Source organism: Cnephaeus nilssonii (genome assembly GCF_951640355.1).
Source record: "Cnephaeus nilssonii genome assembly, chromosome: 4".
NCBI classification, from domain to species: Eukaryota; Metazoa; Chordata; class Mammalia; order Chiroptera; family Vespertilionidae; genus Cnephaeus; species Cnephaeus nilssonii.
The window spans coordinates 99,494,925-99,520,030 of record NC_137075.1 but is presented as its reverse complement, the minus strand read 5'-3'; the positions used below and the strand labels follow the sequence as shown (position 1 = coordinate 99,520,030).

The following is a 25,106-nucleotide window of genomic DNA, read 5'->3' as shown; positions in this document are numbered from 1 at the left end:
GAAAATGCTCATATTTGTGCTCCCTAAAGCCCCTCCCTCCTGGCCTATCAGAAGCAGCAGGTTTTGGGGAGACTCTGCCACCAGCCCAGCTAGCAGGAGATCCTCCCCTGGCCGCTGCTTCCTTCCGTGGCCGAGCACGGTCCTCTGCCTGTGCCCCCTTTAGAAAGGAGAAAACAAATCCATCAGCGTGCGCATTGCCAGTTTTCCCTCGTTTCTCCACACTTCTCCCACCTCCCCACATTTCCTCCCACTTAGCAACCAAGAATATTGAATGTGAAGAGGAAAAAAAATAGCAGAATTGGAAAGCTTTTTAAAAATACTTCACCAAATGCCTGGGCTGTGTCCCTACGTCCTCTGTTTCCTAAAGGGTCTTTGAGGGCTGGAGCTGGAGGAACCCTCGCTTCAGGCGCAGCCGGGATGGGGGTGGGGGTGGGTAGAGGGGGACCCATCACAGAACTGCACCCTCCAGCTACTGCTCCCTCCAGCTACTGCTCCCTCCAGCTATTCCTCCCTCCAGCTACTCCCAAAGCCTGAGGGAGGGGGTGGTAATCAGGCAGCCCCTTATTAAGGAGCTTCCTCTTTTTAAAAACACTTTATTTATTTTCTCTGGGATATAAATAAATGTTTCTCCTGCAGCCCTTACCATTGTGCAAATTTAGACATCCTCCCCGAATGGTGGGGAGACGTGACCTTGGCAAGAGAATAGAGCATCGAGATGGGAGGGCTGTGTCCTGACGGGGACGGCACGCGTCGCCGTTCTCCAGTCAGCGCTGGGTGCAGCAGCCTTGAATCTACGATGGGGTCACACGGGGTTTTAGGAAAGGGTGGAATCGCATGAACAAGTGCGTGAGAAGTACCCCTGCTTAAAAAACAGCAGCAGCAACTACAAAAACTGGGCAGCAGGCATCTGGGCGGGAGGCCGTTGGTTTCTACCTGGAGAAGGTCCACACTGGCTTCCCGCTCAGGGCCCCCTTGGTTTGGAGCCTGACCGGGGAGGGGCGGGTATGAGAGAGGGGGGGACTCTGCTCAACCTGCCAGGGCTCCCTGCCCCTCCCAGCTCCATCCTGAGGCGGGCACAGGCCTGCAGAGCACAGAGGACCACACGGGCAGTAACGGGGCCAGATGAGAACAGACCCAGCTTCGTGTTCTCTGCGCGTTTCTCTTTTGCTTGAAGGAAGATCTCTGAGCTGGTCACTGAACCGCACCGGAGACACTTGCAGAGCGTCCCACCTGCCGCCGAGGACGGGTGTCTCGCTGTGAGCAGAGTGGTGGGTGTGCTCTCGCGAGTGTCCCTTTGGCAAGGTGTCTGTTGCGGCAGAAGCCCGGACTTGCTTCCCTAGGGCTGCAGTTCCGCTGTGTTTTGGATAGAAATCCATCTCCTGTTTGGTCTTCACTCTCTTAGTCGTCTCTAAGGCCCCCTCCGCTTGTGCGTTTTCACCTGGCCACCCAAGACAGTGTGACCTCTGACCGACCAGAGCCCCACCCGAGGCCCAGCAGCCTCCTGGACCGCACAGGACAGCCTTCGCTAGGCAGCGGCTCCCCTGCGGTCTTCAGCCCCCGTGCTGTTAGCCTGGCAGGATCGCCACTGTCCTTTCCATTCGTGGAAGATAACATGGGAGCTAAGCAAGCTTACGTAACTTGCCCGAGTCCTCCCAGTGAAGTGAGCAGCAGAGCTGAGTGAAACCCAGGTCTAACACTAAAGCTCCCTCCACCACGCGTTCTGCCTCTCTGCGTGGATAACCAGCTTCCTTGTTAAAATATGTTTCTATTGATTTTTTAGAGAGAGAGGAAGGGAGTGGGAGAGAACCTGCAACCTGGGCCACCGGTGTCCTTTTGGTCTATGGGATGATGCTCAACCAACTGAGCCACACCAGCCGGAGCCAGCTTCTGTGATTTCTGTTTCTTATTGTTAACCGCCCCTTTCCCCCGCTGTCACTGCCACGGGGACCATCCCCAGCAGGCAGCCGTGTGATGGAAGAAAACTTTTTCTCCCTGATTCTTACTTCAGTCACTTATTAATGAGTAGCATTTAAAGTTTGGGGTTTCTTCTTTTAAGACGATTGCTTTGCTCTAACCTCAGTTGGAACGGGAGGCCCCATTTCATGTTATTCACAGCCATCTTGGTGGAACTTTTCCTTTACAAAGCGTGCCCCCATTTCATCTTGAAAGGAGCTCTATAAAGTGGGAGAATGTCATGCCCATTTTACTGATGAGAAAATTGAGGTTCGGGATGTTGGGAACTTGCCTTGATTCTTGTAATCCAGCCTTCAGCATCCTGCAGAAGGCCAGGCCTTCGGGTGTCCTGCCCAAGGCCCCTTCTCACATTGGCTCATTGTGTGCCAGGCACCCCAGGAGCTGGGAGGAGGCAAAGCTGCAACAGGAAGTCCAGGTTCCATCCCTAGATCACGACAAGCTTGTCTCTTGTTTACCCTCCGTGTGGTGACGAGAGATAGAGGATTTCCAAGAGAAGCTTCCAATCACCACTGTAGCTTTAACTGTCACTACAGCTCCCTCTGAATTTCAGTCCCGGTGGGGGGCGGAAATCATCCCTGTGCACATTACATCGGCGGATGTCTTCAGCTTATGTGCTGTGGATTTGGGGTTCCTTCCAGTTTTCTCTCCCTGAGTCCTCTCGAACCACTGACCAGGAATGGTTTCCTCCCCTTGGTGGGAGCGCCTGGCAGCCTAGGGCCCCACAGAGAAGATGTGAGATCCCTGGGGGGCTGGGAGGTCCGCGGGAGGGGTCCGAGCAGAAGTGACCCGGGAGAGAGAGGAGGCAGCTTCCAGACTTCCGGGAGAGACACCGGCCAGAGTGAGGGGGTGAAGGAGACTCGGGTGGGCAAGGCCCCCTTTGCCCCTTCCTCCACATTCTCGTCCATCACAACATTCAGAGTGGAAACCAAGCATCTTCATGTTGAATAATTATGTGTATATTCTGTTTTCAAAAGGAACTAGGGAACGTAGCCAAATATAGTTCCTCAGCTGGTGGAGGGGAAATAAATGCTGTGTCATTGTCGGTGGGTGAAGTTCATGGTTAAGATTTTGGCCCCAGTTGGGGTTTCTACCATTTGGAGTTGGAGGAGGTTCTTCACCCGCCTTCCCCACCTGCCCATTGCACCAGACGGCTGGGAATTCTCCAGAAATCAGCCAACCACACGGCCCTCAGAGGCGTGTTTGTAGGTGTATCTAATGACACCTGGATGTGCCTGGAAGCCCTACCTCTTCCGACTCCTCCATCTGATGGGGACGTCTCTGCGGCACAGGAGGTGGCCTTGCCCAACGTGACCTACTTGTTAGGACAGATGTAGGGATAGATGCCCGCTGAGTCCCAGGACCCAGCGTCACACGTGGCAGCCAGCCCTGTGCTCCGAGACGTGGGGAGATGGAAAGCCTTCAGGATTGTGGCTGAAACGGACATTTCTGATCCACTTTCTCGGATTTGGTCCATGGAAACCCAGGCATGTCCTCCTTTTCAATGCCAGCAGCTCAGGGCATGTCCTGGGATCCCCAAGGTGATGGAAAATGCACTCCATTTTGAGATAACATCTTCTGAAAAACTCCTAAGTGGGGAGCCATTGCAATATTCATATTTTTGTAATGTTTTTAGTTATGTTTACATTAAAAACACATAGACCCGTGCTAGAAATATTTCATCAGTAATGTGTTCAATGAAAATTTGCATGTCCTTTGATGTTATCTGCTGTTCAGAGACATTTATTGTTTCTTGGTGGTGGAAATAACTAATAGGACAGTTTCCGGAAAACACGTACCCAGTGATGTAGAACGTCCGGCTGCCCGGTCCTCTGTCCTGAATGAAGCAGGTTTCCTCCTGTTTCCTGTGGATTTCTCTAGCTCCATCCCTGAGCGTGGAAACTGCAGCCTGCAAACCATATTAAGTTTCAGACCAAACCTTGTTTGTGCCACTTTTTGCAACAGCTGCAGTGAGGAAGGAAATTGTGTTCCTTTGTTGTGGAATTTGAACTTCTTAACAAAAAATACCACCCTTAGAGCCCCCAGATTGATAACAAATGGACAAAGGAACGTATTAAAGACTCACAATTCAAGAGGCAAATCAGCTTGTTTTTGGAGGTTCTTTGATGGAATATCATGAGAGGAAAAAAGAAGAAGACTATTGTTTTTGCTTACAGGCTTCTCGGAATTTTAAAGAACAACAACAACAAAAACAGGAGTCTGTATAGCGGAGGTCCCTTAGCTCTGTGTCCTTCCAGTTACGCCTGAGGGGGTCCCACGTAGGAGAAAGCTGGAGAGGGGATTCGTGCAGGAAGCAGCCACCGACCCAGCTGCGCTCTCCACCCCACCCCCACCCCCACACACAGCCACTTCTCCGGCTCAGGAACACTGGGCGGGGCTGTGGCTCCAGCCCTACCCAGGACCTGCTCACTGTGTGACCTCACACCTCCTCTTCTTCATGTGCCAAATGGGTATCAAACACCCAATTTATCTTAAAGGCTTGTTCTGGTACACAAACGAGGCCATGGCTCTGATTCCTCTTTGAAGAGTAGGGGCCGGGGTCCTTGAATCCAGCTGCACGTTAGAACCTTCTGGGGAGCTTTGAAAAGTGTTGACTGCCCCAGAAATTCTGATTTTGTGTTCTGGAGTGGGCCCTGGGCATGAGTGGTTTTAGAAGTGCCAGGCAACATCCCTGTGCAGCGAGGGCTAAGACGCACTGGCACCGAGTGGACACATGAGGAGAGCGTGTACGGGCATGATGATCTATGGACTCGGAATGCCAGCCAGTTTCCCCAGTAAGGTGGATGGGGCCCTGGGCTTGTAGCTCTCATTTTTATATTTTATAACTAGAGGCCCAGTGCATGAAATTCGTGCACGGGGGGGGGGGGGTGTCCCTCAGCCCAGCCTGCACCCTCTCCAATCTGGGACCCCTCGAGGGATGTCCGACTGCCCATTTAGGCCCGATCCCAGTAGGATGGGGCCTAAACGGTCAGTCAGACATCCCTCTCACAATCCAGGACTGCTGGTTCCCAACTGCTCGCCTGCCTGCCTTCCTGATTGCCCCTAACCGCTTCTGCCTGCCAGCCTGATCACCCCCTAACCACTCCCCTGCCAGCCTGATTGATGCCTAACTGCTCCCCTGCCAGCTTGATTTCCCCTAACTGCCCTCCCTTGCAGGCCTGGTCACCCCTAACTGCCGTCCCCTGCAGGCCTGATCATCCCTAAATGCCCTCCCCTGCTGGCCTGGTCCCCCCCAGCTGTCCTCCCCTGCAGGCCTGGTCCCCCCAACTGCTCTCCCCTGCAGGCCTGGGTCCCCCCCAACTGCCCTTCCCTGCAGGCCCCATCACCCCCAACTTACCTCCTCTGCCGGCCTGGTCACCCCTAACTGCCCTCCCCTTCAGACTTAATTTCCCCCAACTGCCCTCCCCTGCATGCCTGGTTCCCCCCAACTGCTCTCCCCTGCAGGCCTGGGTTCCCCCCCCCCCAACTGCCCTTCCCTGCAGGCCCGGTCGCCCCCAACTTCCCTCCTCTGCCAGCCTGGTTACCCCTAACTGCCCTCCCCTGCAGGCTTGATCACCCCCAACTGCCCTCCCCTGTTGGCCTGATCGCCCACAACTGCCCTCCCTTGCAGACCTGGTCCCTCACAACTGCCCTCCCCTGCTGGCCATCTTGTGGTGGCCATCTTGTGTCCACATGGGGCAGCCATCTTTGACCAGATAGGGGTAGCCATCTTGTGTGTTGGAGTGATGGTCAGTTTGCATATTACTCTTTTATTAGATAAGATAGAGGCCTGGTGCACGGGTGGGGGCCGACTGGTTTGCCCTGAAGGGTGTCCTGGATCAGGGTGGGGGTTCCCTTGGGGCGTGGGGTGGCCTGGGCCAGGGCCCTGTGGTGGTTTGTAGGCCAGCCACACACCCCAGTGACCCAAGCGGAGGCCCTGGTATCTGGGATTTATTTATCTTCTATAATTAAAACTTTGTAGCCTTGAGCGGAGGCCAGGGCAGGCCGGGGGTGGGGGGGTGGGGGGGGAGGGCGGGAAGCTTGGCTTCCTCCATAGCCAGGGAAACCCAAGCCTCATGCTCACTCCGTGGCTGCAGCCATTTTTGTTGGGATTTATTTATCTTCTATAATTGAAACTTTGTAGCCTTGAGAGGAGGCCTGGGCCAGCCAGGAAGCTTGGCTTCCTCCATCACCGGGGAAACCCAAGCCTACTGCTTTCTGCAACTTCGTGGCTGCCGCCATTTTTGTTGGGATTTATTTATCTTCTATAATTGAAACTTTGTAGCCTCGAGTGGAGGCCAGGGCCGGCCAGGGTGTGCGAGAAGCTTGGCTTCCTCCATTGCCGGGAAAACCCAAGCCTCCTGCTCGCTCCGTGGCTGCAGCCATCTTGGTTGGGTTAATTTGCATACTCACTCCTGATTGGCTGGTGGGCATGGCTTGTGGGCATAGCTGAGGTATGGTCAATTTGCATGTTTCTCTTTTATTAGTGTAAATGACAAAAAGAGGCTGAAATCAGCAAGGTCTGTGGGTGTGGTTTAAGCCGCTGTGATGTTGACTGCTGAAAGCAATCCCAGCCCCAGCCAGGAAGCAGGTGCTCTGTAATAGATGAAAAGGTGCTGAACAACATCAGAAACGCACCCAACATCAAAAGCTGCTTTGCAGGAGTCCGTATTGGTGGAATCTGTTTCCACCTGCCCACCCTTCAAATGACGGACATTCCTCACTGTTGTTTTGCAGTGACTCGGGACGCGGGAGCAGCCTCTTAGATAGAACCATTGCAGACAGGCGGCAGCTCAATACAATCACCTTGCCAGACTTCAGCGACCCGGAGACAGGTGAGAACAAAGAGCCGGCGGGGACGGAATGGTGTCAACTCCAAGTGTGAGGCCTGGGCCCCCTGTGACAGGGATGCGAACGGCCGCTGGGGTTGGGAACACAACTCACGCAAGTCGGTTCAACTCTCAGCTGAGGTGCATTTGCCCATGTCCTTTCCAAGTGTGTGCACAGTGGAGAAGTCATGTTACATGGCCAGCACGTCGCTGAGGTCTTTCTATTTCTCCCCCTTGCTCTTAGAGCCTAAAATTCAAAACTAAAATTAGATTGTTCCCGTCTCCACCAGCTTCCTCTCTGCTTTCCCGTTTCTCCCTCTTGCTTTAGATTGCAGACCTTGCTGGAACCCAGGTTTTGATTCCTAACTAGTTGCACATGGGAACACACATACATCCAGCACAGAGCCTGTAAGGAGGCAGGGGGCTGAGCTCTGATTGCACTGCCCCACGTGGCGGCCTGCAGCACTCGCCGCCACTGAGAGATGTCTGCGCCTCCCTCTCCTTGGCCTTTCCCCATCCCCCAGGTACAGAGGAGTACATAGTCCCCTGTCATTCCAGCACTCCCAACAAGCAATGCTAATCATAATTGCGACTGTTCAGTGCAATTTGGAGGACTTGACAGACCCACAACATATACAGAAGTTCCCTCCACTTTGAGCCTCAAGGAGTTCCAGTGCATCACTCAGAACCTGGCTCTGCTGCTGCTCCGCTGCCCCGGGTCTGCGGGAGGCCAGTCCCGGGCTGGGTGTGCCTGCTCTTCATGGGCTGGCTTTTGAGAGGAGCCTGGGCCTGAGTGCCTGGCGACATCCCTGCGCGGCGAGGACTAAGACGCACTGGCGCCGAGTGGACACCTGAGCAAGCCCCCCCAGGGGAAGCGAGGGAGCAGGCCTGAGGCACGCACAGCCAGCTCCTGCAGGCTCTCCTCCGTCAGGATGGGAGGGATAGGGCCTCTGGCAGCCAGCTGTGGTACCCACCCAAGCCAGCGTCACAGCGGCCTGGAGGCTGCGTCCCTGTGCTAGGCTCCCTGTTACTAAGCTGAAAATCGGCTTGGGAAGTCCCATCCCAGGGCCCCAGGTCAGAAGGACATCGGGCCTTGGAAGCAGGCTGAATTGCACACTAGTGCAGTTTAACATTTAACATCCCGCGGCCACTGCGCCAAACGCAGACTGACAAGCCGCACTCCGCCTCCCCCTGCGATGGCCCGGCCCGGACTGATCTGCAGGCCTTTCTGGGTGGAGACTACAAACCAGGCAGAGACTCTGACTCAGACTAGTCCAGTCCTGCTAGCGGGGACTCGAACCCCTCGTTCTAGAATTGGAAGGTCGGCTGTCAGGACCAGGCTGTCTTCCTCCTGTGCCCCTCCCCCAGGAGCTTGTGAGGACAGTCGTACTCAGACCCCTTTACCTCCGGGGCCTCGCTGCTCCTCTGAACCCCTGGCTTAAAGGGCACTGGCATCCGCCACAAGCTAAGCCTTACCCGTTGGCATTGGCAAGGGCATGTGGCCAGTGGACGTGTGAACTTCCACCTCACGACCCTGCCGATTCTGTGCCGCCCACGGCACATCGACTCCTTGTGAAGCCACAGGCACGCTTCCAGCCCTTATTTTCTGTTCCAGAACTAAAATTTACTTCCTATTTTTTATCTTCTCCTGTGGAAAATATCCAGATACACCAAACTACAATATAATATAATGAATCCCCATGTGCCTGCTGCCAGCCTTCAGGAACTAGTGTTCTTTTTCCAGCCATCTCTCCCACCCCACACTTGGGTTTTGGAGTATTTTAAAGCAAATCTCAGACATCATATTTCACCTGTTAAAATGTCAGTGTAGATGGCAAAGATAAGAACCTTTAAAAAATATTGCCACAACACCATTACTATACACCTAGGTCATTATACAGTATAGGCTCGGGTGCTTGATTTGGGGAGTGGTTAATTACTGAGATTACGGGTTTCCACCTCTGAAATTGTCCATACCCAGATCTGTGGAGTCGCATTAGGGGAACCCATGTCTCGGAGCTTTGGACTGGCTGTGGGTTTTATGAAATGGATGTGGCAAATTGAAAAGCCCTCCCCGCTAAAGAACATGATTTCCCAGCTAACATCACCTCTGGCCCTCCAGCCCCTCCTCGGTCATCGAATGGTCCCAGCCACCGATAGAGGAATCCAGTGGGGTGACAGTCGTAACTTTGAAGCTGCGAATTGCTATCTTTTCTTTGGAACAAATCGGTAGTTCCTTAAATAGAGGGTGAAAAAAAGTGTTTTCTTTCCGTGGCCTCCAAAGCAGGATGCAGAGTAAGGGGCTTTGTCTTTAATCTAACCCAACACCTCGCCTAAGCAAAATCATTCCTTTAACTTGTGAACTGTCGCTGTGGTGGTCTCCCCGCTGCTGGGTCTCTCCGGCCGAAAGGCAGGCAGGTGACGGCGCTAGCTTCCTCCTCCAGTGCCCAGCGCCCAGCCACCGGGCAGCTTAGAGAGCTCACGCCCCACCGCCCGGGCTGGACTGACACGTCCTGTACCTCAGTATCCGCACCTGGAAAACGTAAATACATACAGTTCTGGCTCATTTCTGGAATGTCTCCCATCCCATCTCGAACAATTCGGTTCTCCACCAAGTTGCTCACAGAAAACATGTCTGGGTTGTTGAACCAAACTTCAGTTTTCAAACTGACAACCCTTTCAGGCTGATACCCTAGCATCACAAAAAAGCGTCTCTCAGGCAACAAAGGAGAGGATGCTTTTGTGGCTGGTGGAATCAATGATTATTAGCACAATTTAAAAACATACAAAGGCCATCAGAAGTGCTAATGTTGCTAAGGGTGTGAAAGGACCTGATCACGGGCAACAGAAGAGGTAGGAAAACCGCTGCTGATTGGATAAATGAAAAGCGGTTAGCCCCTGACCGCATTTCGGAGGCAGTGTATGTGAACAAGCAACGATGCTGCAGGCTGACCTGAAGGACACCCCTGGAGCGAGGCTAGGAGCGGGTGGTTTGATAAATTTTAGAAAAGAAGTGTTTGTTTATAGATTAAACAGTACATTAGACAGGTGCTGGATATAAGAAAAGTTAAAACAGGGAATCATCTGGAGGTCTGGAACGGATTAATTCCGGTCACATTGTTTCTAATGGGGGGGAATGATTCGGTTTTCGAACACATCGCCTCTCGAACAGCCGTCCGGAAGGCATTAAGTCCGAGAACTGAGGTTCCACTGTACACTCTTGAGTAAGTGCTTCTCATAGAAAGCAAACCTAGGGAAAGTCCAGTTCTCACCCTTTTCGATGGAAAGGCCAACGGTTTTCCCAGAATGCCCTGGGTGTTGTAGGTTACAGACATGTTCTTTTCAGTGGGTCTGTGGCTGAATCGGTGCCCAGGCAAACCTGAGTTGTGTGGACTCCATGCTGTTACTACAGCGCAATTAAAAAGCCAACGGGAAACAACAGATTTGTTTTCTTCAAAAAACACTTGTATTCTGTTGTCGAGTAGAGGAATGATTGTGTATTACATGACCTTGTTTTCTTTGCAGCTTATGTGAGTATATTAAAAGCTAGTTTTATTTTTTCTTTGTGTTTCTAAAGTTTTTTTGCTTTTATCCTTTTTTTTTTCTCTTTCACTTTTTAGTGTCAGATTCCTCCTCCTCCTCTTCTCTTTCAAGAACCGAATCTCCTCTCCACCTGTTTGTATCTTCTCATCTTCATTCTCATCCCAAACCCGATACCTTTGTGTGGCCCCCAGCAGCTCACTCATTCCATGGCCCAGGTCCCCGCCAGGAACCCTCTCGGTGTAAACATGGTTTTCCTTTCTTGTTAGATCTGCTTCATTTGCCTGATGTTTCATTTTCTGATAATCTTCCTAACTGATAAGCTGGATGGGAAACTCCATCAAATTTATCTGAGAGAAAAATCTTACTAATTTGAAAATCCAAAAGGCCATTTGGGGCAGGAGGAGGTACTGGTGCCCAATTTCCAGCCTTCTCTGTGAAAAGTAAAGACACCTGTTTTGAGCAGAAGAAATAGACGCTTTTCTAGGTACTTCTGTGCTTTCCTGGCATTGATATAAAGGCATTAAAATTGCAGTTTTTAATAAAGGCAAATTAGGACAATTGGCAGATCATTTATTCTACATATTTCTGGTTTTTCAATTTAGAAATTCATTCACTAAGTATGTAATAATCAAGCTAATTCTCTAAAGATAATGGTCATATGCCCTTTAAATATGTGGTTCTCGAACTTTCCTGTGCGTTAAGATCACACGAAGCGCTTTGAAAGCTGTGGATTAGATCCCCTGGGCCCCACCCCAGGGTTTGTAGTCCATGGGGCCTGAGCTGGGGCCCAGGAAGCTGCATTTATAAAATACCCCATATAATCCCAGGGCCCGTGGGTTCTGCACAGCATTTTGAAAAGCAAAGCTATAAATTATTTTCCATTTGCAGGAAAGGGAAATGTAGGGTTTATGTTGTGAAAATACTCAGAAAAATTGAGCAGCATTTTAATCTAATCTTGCTTTTAAATAATACTGAAATGTTCGAGTCTGTTTAGGGTGTCTGGGAACCTGTCAATGAAAAGAAAAAGCCTGAATTAAATGGAATGCTGGTTGGTAAAGGCCTTAAATGGGACCTAAATATGGCTCTCACGAGGAGATCCACCCTTGTTTTCTTAGACTCATTTATTTAATGTTCACTTTACTGGGAGGGCCAGAAAAATTAATCTCTATATCCATGATTTATAAGGGCTCATCTTTGTTCCAAATGCGCAGTTATATGCTGACAAAAGCTCATGAGGGGAACTATTGCCAGAGAAAACTACTTTCTCTAATGTGCTCATCTTTTGGATGGCTAACCTGCTTTGTTACACATGCTCACACACACACACACATACACACACACACACACACACACACACACACACAGCCAGGGCAGAAACAAGGCTATCACCTAAAATAAGTCATCCAGACCTTACCTGTCTGCATACCAGGTTTTCTGAACCTTGCTTGAATGGCAATTCCAGTTTCATGAACTGGAAGACAGAAATAATGCTATCCTATATAATAAAAGGCTAATATGCAAATTGACTGAACGGCCAATCGCTATGACACACACTGACCACCAGGGGGCAGACACTCAACACAGAAGCTGCCCCCTGGTGGTCAGTGCACTCCCAGAGAGGGAGCACCGCTCAGCCAGAAGCCAGGCTAGTGAGCATAGCAGCGGTGGTGGCAGGGAGCCTCTCCCGCCTCCACGGCAGCGCTAAGGACCCCTCGGGGGATGTCCACCTGCCGGCTTAGTCCCGCTCCCCACCCCCCGAGGGGTCCCAGACTGCGAGAGGACGCAGCTGGGCTGAGGGACACCCCCCTACCCCAGTGCACGAATGTCATGCACCGGGCCTCTAGTGAACTATAAACTGCTTATGTTGTTTTCAATCCCCGTCTTAAAAATAGATTTTTTTTCCCCTCAAAACAATGCCTATCAGCAATTGCCAACTTCATTTTTTTTTTCATAAAAACTGTTTTTTGCATTGATTTTTGCCCAGTTTTTTGGTCATTAAATGGGATCTCACTGTTCTAGAATACCTCAGTAATGTCCCCATGCCCATTCACTCATTTGCACAACATGCCCTCCGACCTCCATTCCCTGCCAGTATGTATCACATTGCATCCCGGGCACCCTGTGTTCCTTTAAACCCGGACAATTGAAATCCTGGCTCTAGTGAGGCACTTTATAGCAGATTAGTTAGTAAAATGCTGGGTGAGGAGCACCCACTTGGCTTTCTGCTGAACGTCTACGTCCCAAATGGTGCTCAGTTGTTCGTTTTTGAGGCTATGAGTCATCTCGCCCACCCCCTCCTTTAGGGAACACCTGGCCAGTAACCAGGTGTTTTAACTTAGACTGACTCACCCAGGAACCTTCCCCGCCCATGGATGCAACGTTTAGTTAGAGACGGGAAAGCATACCCTACGTCGGTGGTAAGTGTAGAATTTCCTGATTAAAGTTGTTATGAACTTGAATCCCAAGTCTTTTCTGTAGGACAGACAGCCACGACCTGACGTTTTATGAATTTCTCCCTCCAATCCTTTGACTTCATAGAAATGAAAACTGGCCAAACCCTGCAAACGCTTGGAATCATAATCAGGGTTCATGTGTGGAACAATCTGAAAACCGCTTGTTTGATTATTTTTCCCTTCCCTTTGGAATTTCCTGCCCTGGAAACAAAACACAGCACATGAATCGGTCAGCTTGCCTGCGCCCGGAGCGCTGAGACCGAGAGGGGAATGCCCAGTTGGCCTTTGTTTAAAAAAAAAAAAAATCATTGTTAGTGGAAAACTCTATGTCATTCTTGAGTTAAAATCCGATTCCAGACAGCCGGACTTACAGTTGGAAGGTTATTAGAACTCTATTTGCTTTTTTAGCCTTAATTTTGATTTTTCAAATGTTTTGTTTCTTGGTTTTAATTTTTGGTTTGATTTGTTGTTCCAAGGCAACTCTCCAGAAGTATACTTTCATGGTTTCCCCTCCCTTTTTTCAGTTAGTAAGTAGTCCACCGATCTGTTCACCTTCCCCAGGGCCTCAGAGTCACGCTTCCCTCCCTCATGGAATGTGTGTGGTGGTTGGTGGTGGGTGGTTGTGGAGATGGTGTGGACATTCAGCTGCCACCCGCTTGCCCACTCGCCCCCCGGGGCTCATTCCTCCTGAGGTGCTAATGCTTCCCCCACCGCTTGGATGTGCATTCTGAGGAGGCAGTGCTTGCCTGGAAAGGACCACAGAGGAAGGCATAGCAGGGGGGGGGGGGGGGGGAATGCCCAAGTAAGGCTGTGCCCTGGAGGGTCAGAGCCCCCCTGTGCTGATCAGAAGTGAGACAGCCGGTGGCCCAGGCGCGGGCCATCTGTAAATTTTGGGTCGAGGGAACCAGTCGGATCTCGAAATTCCTTTTTAGTTCAGCCATTACTGCAGCATAGAAAAGCAATTCTAACACTAGTTTTCCTAAAATAAGCTAAACAGACATCATAAAACGTAAACTACATCTGCCAAAGTTTAAAGGAGACGAAGCAATTCCCTGGATGTAGAACTAGTGCTTTAGGTGGTATTCTCTAAGGCCCTAGTGAATGATCACGTTTTCCAAAGGCTGTTTCTTAGACACTGATTCTGCCTGGGCAGATGTTTTTAGACTCACAGTTCACGTGAGCACATTAAAGGCTCTGAGAAGTCCTGCAGTTAAAAAAAAAAAAAATTCAAGACTCTCTTAGCTCCGGCCCAGTGTGTCCAGCCCGATTTCATCGCTTTCCCCACCCTGTGGAATCGCTGTTCCAGGCACCGCATCTTGGAAATGCTAAGGTACATGATGATCCGGTGCATTTGAGATCTGAGCCTCTACTGCCTGTGGCACATGCACCCCTCCGGGAGATGATTTTTCCTCTGAAATCTTGCTCGACCTACATGTGACTTCATTTTGCCTTTAAAAGTCCATAAGAGAAAACAAATGTTTGCAATTATCCTCACATTAGGGATTTTCAGAAAGAAAAAGGTTCCACGCCAGGGTCCCTTCAATAGCAGGCTCCTCGGATACATGAAAAAGCCTTGATTTTTAGAAAGTCAGGCGACAGTAGACCTTCAGGCAGCCCCTGTGAGTTACAGTGGGGCTTCATGGCGGGGGCGGGGGGGATATATTTATACCAGGGACTTGTATTTTCTACTTTCCCTAGAAGCAGCCCAGCTCTCAAAGGTCAGGAAGCTGGGTCTGAGGACAGGTCTGCAGAGGAACCCAGGCAACTCACTCCATCTCCCTGGGCCCTAGTTTCCTCCTCTGCAAATGGCAGTTTGCTGAGTCTCCCTTTCGCATATGCCTTTATGGTTTGCCGGTCGCTGGTCCTGATTCCAGGCCTCAGCCAGGCACCCTTCCCCCAAGTCCCAGGGCCGCCCAGGGCTGTCCATGCTGCCCCTGCTGCCCCTCCTTAGACCGCTGGACCCTCGGCGCCCCCACCCGCGAGGATGCTCGCAGTCATCATTTTGGAGAAGAATGTGTGTTGACGTTTTATTCTCCTCTCCAAGGACGAGCTAAAATCAAGAATGCCGCCTTGGGTCCTTGGCTCCTAGGCTCTGTTTTTCATATCAGATTCCGGTGACTCTCCTGCTCTCTTTAGAAATGCGTAACCGGGAGAAGAGAATAAACGGATTAATGAAAACACACACCCTCAGATGAAATAAGGTTGAGAAATAAATTCAAGGTAGTAGATTTTTCTCTTTTTGTTATGGCTAGCATTTTATTATTGACTTGGAATTTTCTAACATCAAAATGTATATCACGCACGATCAGAAGGTAATTGGTCAGGTGGTATATTTCACCCCCTGCTCCTGCCTAATAGAATAAAGTCACTTTTAAAAAAACCTGAATATGAAAAACTTACTCTGTGGCTGACCCCACTGCATTTGAGGGGTGTCCATCTTAAAAGTTCAGCTTTAATGATTCAAATATAAATATTTTCTTGCTAATTGGATTAAATTGAAGTCTCCTTCATTAGTCCTGTGGTGCTTTTCTTTAAACAAGATTGAATGGGGTTTTAGGAGATTGACAAGTCAATAACAAATGGCTCTCAGGTAGAAGCTGAGGAGTACGTGTCCAGTGATTAGACGGTCCCCCAAACCTGGGAGGCTGTTCCTGTCCGCTGCATTCAGAGACGAACACACCTTCCCCAGGCAGAAGGGCACTCAGGCCAGAGACACAGCCTCAGCGATCGGGGATGTGGTCCTCCAGCAGGTACTGCCTCCAGCCCAGGCCGCGTGGCCCTGACAGCTGGCATCTCCCTGCATGCATGGGAATGGCGTCCCCCACGCTTCTGTGTGACCGCCTGGCCGGGCCAGCACCCCCAGCAGCCTGCTGGGCCACCCCGCATGCCCGCCTGGGACCAGACCTGCCTCTCCCTGCCTTAGTGCGACCCCTCCCCAACGCTTTCCCGGGAGAACCTTCCCTTTCGGAGGCACGTTTTGTCAGGTTTCAGCTGTGCTTGATAATTCTGTTAGTCGGTGGGAAATTGGGACCTCGTCTGGGGCCTGGGGTTGCTGTCCTGGTCTCTTCCATTCAGTGAAAAGGAGCAGTAGCTACTAGAATGGTGACCAAGCTACTTGTCAGAGGGGCCCGCAGCTGGAGGCCTCCTTGCCAGTGGGATTGGGGGAGGACCAGGCAGCTGTCCCTAGAGCCGCTCCAGCCCCATGTCCCCGTCACATTAGTGGGCATGCTACAGAGAGGGGGGTGGCAACCCTGGGATTAGAAATGTGGGAGGGAGGGCGGTGGCAGGCAGCTCCAGGAGGCCACACCCCTGTCGCCTGCTCAGACAGACAGGACTACCCCCAGCAAAGACGGGCGGTGGAGACCGAGACGGACCAAAATGTTTAATGTTCCTAAAAAGGTACAGAGAGAAGATGCCTGATTTGAGGCTTGAAGTGAGCATGGACTCTATCTCTCCTCCCCCTTCAAAAACTAAGAGAGAATCATCATTAGCTACTCAGCCGCCTCCTCCTTCAGCCCGAGGACACGCCGGTTCTCCGTGCACAGGTGCACAGGTGGCAGGGTCAGGGGTCACCGGCCGCCAGCAGTCTGCAGTATTGGACTCATTTGCTCCCAAGCCCTGTCTGGAGGAACAGAAAGTCTCTTCCAGCTAAAAATGAAAAAGGTTAAGCACAGCTCTGCGGCAGGATGCTTAGTCACACAGATTGCAGCTCGGCAGTCAGGGTCTTTAGGAGGTGAACTGCCCTCTTTTCCTGCTTGTTTTAATAGTTTGGGGGGGGGGGCACAGCCGCTAGGAACTGGAAGCTGAGTAAACTCTATTGACAGATAACCTTGAATGACGTCTAGACTGAGGGAAAATAAACAGAGATTCATGCGCGGCAGGTGATTTGGATGCCAGGCTGGAGCAGCTCCGCGTCTTACCAACGCGGGAGGGCAGGTCGCTGCCGCGGCATCAGGCAGCGAGAATGTGGATGGCAGGCAGAGAGAGGGGCTTGTGCTCCATCCTGGTCCCATATTCATGCACATGAGGCTCCGGAGTTCATGCTGGGGCCGGGAGGCAAAGAGCAGCCAATGCTGAGCGCACGTGTGTGCGATGTGCCTACTGAGGTCTCTTCGGTGGAGGGTTTTTTTTCTATGCATCACGTGACTGTTGTCCCTTGTTCCTGGACCCTGCTGCTCGCCTGTCACTGGGCGGGCAGGGATTCCTCTAGAGCGAGTTTATCTTCTGCGTGCTGTGAAAATAGGAGGGAACAGGTGAGGTGGCTGTCCTTCAGACCATAGCCACTCACTCAGTGCCACCAGGCCCGTCCGGAGGACAGCGGGACGTGAGCATGCTCTGTGTTCAGTGCCCTGCTTATGAAAACGCCGGGTTCTCAAACATAACCCAGCCCCCTAATGGAGCGTGCCTTTGGCTTAACGAAATTGCTGGCTCTGAGATCCCTCTGAATGATGAACTTGGAGAGATGGCATGCAGGCCGTGTGCGATTGCCACACTGGAGGTCTGCGTGAAATGAGCCGCAGGTCTCATGTGCTCCGGAAAAGGGATTTTGGTAAAGGCTTCAGCCGCAAAGGCAATTTGAGCTGACTGTTCCCAGTGTCCTGCTTGTGACAGGGTTTCTCAACAGGCTCCGGCATATGACAGGAGCTGGGTCAGAAGTCCTTGGGAGAGGCCAGAGCTTGACGCACAGCTTCCGAGGTCAGTGGCCTTGGTTCCTGGTCCTCTTGGTCCGCAGGGCAATGCCTTGGCCCCACATTCCCTGGGTCCTTCTCCCCCCCCACCCAACTCCCGCCCCAGCACACGGCGGTCCGAGGGGAGCCCAGACAAAGCCCTGGGTGCAGGGCTCAGGGCCGCTCTTAAGTGGCCCCCTGCCTCCGTGTCAGGTGTCCGAGAGAACGTTTCCACTTGGCGTCTGGGTGAGGAGAGAAAAGGCAGTGGACTTGGGGAAGCACAGATCTCATCAGCCATTTCGCCTCTTACGGCGCCTGGACCATTCAGGCAATTAGGTCACAGAACCTGGGCCAGATCTGGGGGCACGCTCCCTCCGCCTGCAGCAGCTCCCAGTGCCCGGTTTCAGAGCCACTGTGTCCTGTGACCAAGGGACTCGCTGGAGCGAGCAGCTGCTCACCCTCAGGGTTGCCACGGTGACAAGCACTTCTCCAGCAAGTGTGATAAACAAGAGGCCCAGCAGCCGCACTCGCCCTGGCCTACCTGTCGAACCTGATGATTCAGCGGAAGCTTATTTCTCCAGCCATAGGTTTCCGTTTAGAGATATGTCCGATACCCTTCCCTCCCATTCTCTTTCCAAGCTTCACCCCATGCACACTGAGGAACACTTTGGCTTTGGTGAGGAAGAAAAGGGTCGCTTTAAACAGATGTAGGTTGGATGAGCACTTCTTGGTGTTAACGTATATAAATCAAAAGCCAGTATCTGTTTTGACATTTCAGTCCTATGAAACAGTAAGACACAAGTTCATTTGGATTATATTTGGATTATATTTTTTAATCAGATACATTCATTCTGATTCAAAATGATGTTTAGCCCTTGTTTTCCTCCAAATTCGAATCCAGTGGAAGAATTTCATTTCCTGCGCCATTGCCAGGAATATAGATGTTAACTATTAAATACTTTTACCATTATTGTTAGTCCCCTGCTATTATTAGTAAATATCTGAATGCTCCAGTATCCACCCCTGGCCCAGAACATGAAGGGTCTCCGCCCTGTGACGTGTGTATAAGAGGGGTTGACCAGGAAGGAGAAATTAGTTCTGATAAACCTCACTTACGCTCCGTACCCACATGGGTTGGTTCTACTCGAGATGGGGGTCCCTGAGTGAGGTGCCGTGTTTACGTCCACTGTCCGTTCTAGTCCGGGGCATGACGACCACCACACCGAGCAGCCCTGTGAGACAGGGAGGTCCGGCTGTGAGCCGTTATCGGGGAAGGAGAGCAGAGCATCCGGAAGAGAGGGCCACTCGTCCAAGCCCGTACAGTGCCGTGTCTGCGGACAGCACGCACTCATTCACGCATGCATTCCGCAGGCATCTACCACGTGCCTGGCACCGCTCCTCCTGAAAATGCCTCAGTGGCGGGCCTGGTTCCTGTCTTGTGGAGCCGCCCACGGTCCAATAGGAGAGACCGTTACTTCAGCTTTCACATAAGACGGTGTGACAAGCTCCTGGGAGCCCCGAGCACCGGGGCCCGGCTGTCTACGGGCCAGCGATGGGGAGAAACAGAAGGCTCACACAGCCTTCCTGGAGGAGTGTTGTCAGGGCTGGATTTAAAGGCTGCATTTGGGTCCCGACGAGTGTTTGAGTCCGGGCTTTGCCATCTGTTGGCTGTATGCCTTTGGTTAACTTACATAACCTTGTTAAATCTCAGTTTTGCCTCAAGATTAAGTGAGATAATATATGTAAAGTGCTAATTCCAGTGCCTGAAGCATGGCATGTTCTCTGAAACTGGTAGTCGCCACTGTCAGCATCGCCATCACTCGCCAGACCTCATTCACAGGGAGACATTTTAACGAGAGGAATCCACTAATTTAGTTGTATGTAGGTACCACGAGGGAAGGAACTTTGGCAGAAGTTCTGATCCGTTCATTTGCGGACCAAACCAACAAAACAATTCATCCAGAAAGCAAACTGAGCCCCTCCCAAAGCCATTAAGTTCTTGTAGCAAAGGAGACAGAGAACCTGGTGGGAAATTTGCATGAGTTTTCCAGCACAGTCATTTATTATTATTTTGAAGTGAATTAATGACTCTTTAAACATATCTCAGTTTTGATTTCTATGATAAATACCAATAGACATAACCCATCTGGAGGTCTCAACAACTCTTCGGTTAAAGGGGCTGTGAGACCCAGACGCTGAGGAGCTCTGTGCCCTGTGGCTGGGCCGCAGGGAAGCGGTAGAGCCAGGCCGTTGGCACGTGTAGAACACGCCTGCGGGCTTTCCTTGATGAATAGCGGTTCCATCCATCTCAGCCGCACCTGGAACCACGGGGTGGCCGACGAATCGACGCCTGGCCCACCCCTGGAAGTAGTGATGCCCTCGGTCTGGAATGCATCTATGGCATCATGACTTTTTAACCCCCAAGTCATTCCGAGGTGAAGCCACGGCTGAGAACCGCTTGTTTATGATAGTCAGCGAGGAGGTAAGCCAGCGTTGTCAGGTCAAGTCAGGCCCAAGCAGCAGCCACCTCCTTTATTTCACTAAAAACCTCAGGGAAACTGCAGCAAGTCCTGGTTATTAAAGTTAAAATATCACTTTTCCATAAAAAGGTTAAAACCAAAATAAGAACTGAAAAAAACCAACAGCAGTTCTTCCACCAGCTTCCGCGGGCCAGTGGCGAGCGCCTCTGCTCTCCCTCCCTTCCAGCACAGCAGGGCCTCCGGGAGGTTAGGCAGGCGCAGCCGCTGGCCCGGGCGTCTTCGCGGGAACCCGCCCTCCGCGCATCTAGTCCTAGCCTGAAGTCGTGTTCTAGAACGTGGTTTCCAATCTGGGGGTGTTGCCCACCTCCCAAAGGCCAGGGAATGAAGTGCGGAGCTGTTAGGTTTGTCCTGAAAATGGCCCCCATCGACTGCAAAGGTCACCCAGGAGGCGAGCGCAATTCCTTCCCCCCGGGCTGTTTCTAGGGTTAGGCCCTCACCGGGATGCTCTGTAAGCTCACTGTGTAGACGTCATGTGTGCCGTGTTTAACAGGTGTGTCCCAGCCATGCACTGGCCACGCCCCTCCTGCCCCCACGCACACCCACAGACGGCTTCTGGAGGGAGCTCGGAGCTTAGCATGTGCGCTGGTTGTTGACTGAGAGATGAGCTAAAGCAGAGGACAGGAAGCGGTTTCGGCTGCCGTGACTGTATGTCTTTATAGACAGTGAAACTTAGAAACCTCGTGGGCAAAGGGGCGTGTGTCCGTCTTGCACCCCTGTCTGTGTGTGGGAGGGGGTGGCAGTTGGTTGGTTGGATCCGTCCTTTCATTCCTAATGTAATCTTCTCGGAAACCTCTCGCAGGCTCTGTCCACGCCACATCCGTGGCAGCCTCCCGCGTGGAGCAGGCGCTGTCCGAAGTGGCCTCGTCTCTGCAGAGCAGCACCCCCAAGCAGGGCCCGCTGCACCCCTGGATGACACTGGCACAGATCTGGCTCCACGCAGGTACGCTCTGCCCCGCTGTGGGCCCCGCCCCGCCCCCCACAGTGGGCCCCGGGCCAGAGGCTGCAGGATCCGTGGGCACTGCCTCTGGAGCCCACAGCCCCTCAGCAGGAGAAACCAGAGCTTTTGCAGTCACACCGTGGTCCCCCTTACCCGCGGAGGACATGTTCCAGGCCCCCCGTGGATGCTGTAAACTCTGGGTGGTATCGAACCCTCTGTGTACTGTTCTTCCTTTTCATACACACCTATGGTAAAGTTCAATATATGAACTAGGCACAGTAAGAGATTAACAACAATAATATTAAAATAGAAGCACTTTACGGCCTCTCTTTGGCGTATCTGAATCGTCAGCATCCCTACTCTTGCACTTTGGGGCCATTATTAAGTAAAATAAGGGTGCCTTGAATACAAGCACTGTGATTCCCCAGCAGTCTGTCCGATAACCCAGCCGGCTACTAAGAGACCAGCAGGCGGGTCAGGTATCCAGCGGCCCTGGACAGAAGGAGGATTCTTGTCCCAGGTGGGACGGAGCAGGATGGTGCGAGATTTTGTCCCATTGCTCAGGTTGGCGTGCAATTTAAAGCTTGTGGATTGTTTATTTCTGGAATTTTCCATGTAATATTTTGGGACCACAGTTGACCGTGGATAACTGAAACATAGGAAGTAAAACCGCCGATGAAGGGGAGACTCCTGTACTTCTTTGCAGGAGCCATGAATTCCTCTGTCTCCCCACCCTCCCCTGACCCAGAGCCCGGCACAGAGCAGCGCCCAGGAAAGCTCTTCGAGTTGGACTCTAAGGGTGGCAGGGAGCTTGCTGTGTGGGCTGTGCTGCAGCAGGGCCCAGAGCTACGCCCCAGCTTCTCTGCGGGAGACAGCGTGGCACGGAGGCCCAGACCCGGAAGTCTGGAAGCCCCGCAGGCTTGGAGGGGAGTCCCAGCTCTACTACTGAACAGCTGCACAGACTGAAGCTAATGCTTCCTCCCAGCCTCAGTTTCCTCATCTGTACAGTGGGGGTAATAGTGCTCGTCTCCGGGTTGATGAGCACAATGCCTGGCACATCCTGGCAGTGAGACTCGGAGTCCCTGGGAGAGGCGCCGGCATAGTGCTGGCACGGTGCCTTTATCAAAGCAGAGGCCGGGCAGTGTTTCCCATTCCCCGCTCCCCTCTCCAGCGCCCCTGGTAGTCCACAGCGAGGACGCAGGAACTGCACCGCTGGCTGGAAGCTAGCCCGGGAGGCAGGCACCATGTCCCTCCTCCGTTTCCGTGGCTGCGTTTGCGTAGCTAGAAACCCCCCAAATAAACCCAGCATGCAGGCCTGTCAGCAGCAAGAACCCAAATCCAGACTCCGGGCCAACGATGGCTGTGGGCTGCTTGCATTTTTGTTTGCATATAAAAGATCACTTCTGTTCCTCTGTTTTATCACTTGATCGGCAAGGCCCTCCCAGGCCTTCCCTGGCTGGACTCTCGGGGCGCGTGGTGAAAGCCCAAATGTGGCTGGGAAAGTGCTTGTTATCCTCACTGTCCATCGGTCTGCTCGCTTGCCAGGCCCAATTGTATGATGTTCAACCTTGTTTGGAATATGGAAACCCGGTGGGTTTACCTGGCTTTGGCGAGTCACAGACAGGGCTCAGCCAGCCTCTTCTGCCTTGGCCTTTAATTGAGCCATAAAATGACAGTAAATTAACAATTAAATCCTTCTAAGCATAAAACACGCGAGGGATGATTCAGGAATGTGCCGATGGTTCTTCCTGCGCGGACGCGGGCCAGCATCGGCCTCTCCTGGTCCTGGGAGCTGGCGGTTAGCGCAGGGAGCGGCGTCAGGCCTGCCCCCACTGCTCTCTTACAGAGGCCAGGCCCGTCCAGGCGCCTGGCGAGCCAGTGTTCTTTATGAGCAGTGACTGCAGAAAACGGGGAGAGGAGTACGGGCTACTGTCAGGTCAGGAGAGACTGGCTGAACCTGCAGGGCCAGGTGGGAGCCACTGGGGAGGCGAGGTTGTCTTTCAAATGGGCCATAGACCCTAGTTTGTTTTTTTAATATACTGTATATTTTTATTGATTTCAGAGAGGAAGGGAGAGGGAGAGAGAGAGAGAAACATCAATGATAAAAGAGAATCATTGATCGGCTCCCTCCTGCACGCCCCGTACTGGGGATTGAGCTGCAACCCAGGCATGTGCCCTGACCGGGAATCGAACCGTGACCTCCTGGTTCATAGGTTGATGCTCAACCACTGAGCCACACTGGCCGGGCTGGAGTCTAGTTTTGAAGGCCAACGTCTGAAAAACCAGAAGAGCTGAAGGTGCCCCTCTGGGCTGGAATGAGCTCCGTGGACCTCACAGAGTAAGCCTGTGAGGCTTACTCCTCTTGCCTCTTTCTCGGAAAAGTTGACGGCCTGAGAGCCACAGTCCCAGAACGGCTTCCCCTGTGGCTTGCGGCCACTCACTCAGTTATCTAGACTTTGTTCCTCTTTGCTCGGCTGGCCGTGACTCTCGGGAGGAAATGCTGTAGCTGCTTGTTGGAACATTGCAGAGCAGTTTGGAGATGTCCTGGGGTTTTTATATAATCATGTCGCATCCCTGTCTCACTGCCATCGCCTGCAGGGCAGAATAAAGCCCTCACGGCTGGTAACAGGGGTGGCGGTGGACATTCTGCCTGTGAGTGAAATCGGGTGCCATATCTGCCCGACTCTGGGCAGAATATGCATCGTGCTTGTGTGTGCGTGGCGAACGTGTATGTCATGGGAATGGCTGGAGTGGATTAGGACCTTTGTAGGGTTTGTGCCATAGGGACCCAAAGCAATGGCTTTGTTAGAGTCAAGATTTAGAATCTTATCGTATATTCATATCATGTCTTCATATAGTCTTTGAAGAGGTCAACCCATCGGGCAGGCTCCCCCAGACTGTGACGTGTGAGCTACCGTGAGGGGAACTCTGCTGCTCTGAGAGGCACAGTAAACGTGACCCCGCTCTCTGGCAGCTGATGGGAACCAGGTGACATCCGCGTCCACATCAGCTCTGGCAGCCCTGCCAGAATCTGTCCGTTTTGCAAGCTTTAGAAGCAGCTGGTTAGATCCAGGTCTGACGCCCACGGCGTGGCGTTTCTGTGACTTTGTGGGTCTCTTCTCTCGTGGTTGTTTTTCTGGTGAGCTTAGTGGAAACCCATGATGGGAACCCAGGTGGAGCTAGCTTCAGATCTGAGGGTCATAGGTCAGGACATCTGAGACGGTCTCAGATTTCCCCGCTATTGTAGGAGAGGGTCCCTATGTGTCCATTTGAATGGCAGAGAGATCGTGAATAGGACCCCCGAGCCTTCATCTGCTCTGTGGGGGTCCGGCCAGAGCCCAGGGGAACCACAGACCCAGGCCGACCAGGGGTGCTTGGGACAGGGTCCCGCCTTCCGTGGGTGGGGGGGACCCATCCCCTGGTTGCCCTCCCCCCGCCAGCACCTCCTCAGATTCTTCCTCATAATACCTGGCCGCCGACCTGCAATGGGTTGTGCATGTTTTTCCCCTGGTTTGTTTGGATCCATGTGACAGTTTTATTTAAATTATTTTTTAACAAATAATACAATTTTGAATAAATAGTACACAATGTATTTATTTGTACAAAAGGCATCGAACGAAAAGACTCTGCCCACCTCCGAGCCTGTCACCCCCACGCACAGGCACCCACTGTCAGCAGCCTGCACCTTTGAGATGCCACACTCGGAGGTCACTGCTTCCCCACACGCGAGGCTGACTCACACCTTCCCGCAGCTGCAGAGCGTGAGCCCATTGTATGAACTTGCCATCATTTCACCAGGACTCCCTCGCTTAACATTTAGATTCTTCCTCGTATTCTGCTGTTAGAGACAATGCATCAATAAGTATTGTTATATGTATTGTCCTGTGTCTGTATCTAAGCGTGGAAATGATGCATCGAAGGGTGCATACTCGAATTTTGATAAATCGTGTCACATTGCCTTCCATAGAATTGTATGAATTTATATTCAGTCACTAATGTGTGAATGCCCATTTTCTCGCATCCTTGCCAACACAACGAATTACCAAACTTCTCCATCTTTGCCAATCTGATGGGTGAGAATGGCATTTCAATTGTCTGCCCGCCCATTCATCTGCTTAGGTGCTGAGCTGTTCTTTTCACTTGTAAGCATTTATTATGGCAAAGAA

The 25,106-nt window shown here is 52.0% G+C and overlaps 1 protein-coding gene across 4 annotated transcripts in view; it reads left to right on the top strand.

Moving 5' to 3' along the window:
• The window catches only part of TTC7B (tetratricopeptide repeat domain 7B), a 193,559-nt gene that overhangs the window by 139,522 nt on the left and 28,931 nt on the right, over positions 1 to 25,106 (top strand). Inside the window, exons 17-20 of one of the 4 annotated variants that reach the window (XM_079768075.1) lie at positions 6,709 to 6,806; positions 10,421 to 10,582; positions 13,273 to 13,323; positions 20,803 to 20,943. In XM_079768075.1, the coding sequence (XP_079624201.1) occupies positions 6,709 to 6,806; positions 10,421 to 10,582; positions 13,273 to 13,323; positions 20,803 to 20,943 (452 nt within the window). Of the gene's footprint in view, positions 1 to 6,708; positions 6,807 to 10,420; positions 10,583 to 13,272; positions 13,324 to 17,420; positions 17,475 to 20,802; positions 20,944 to 25,106 lie in introns of those variants that run through there. The other 3 variants (XM_079768072.1, XM_079768074.1, XM_079768073.1) reach the window with 3 other exon arrangements.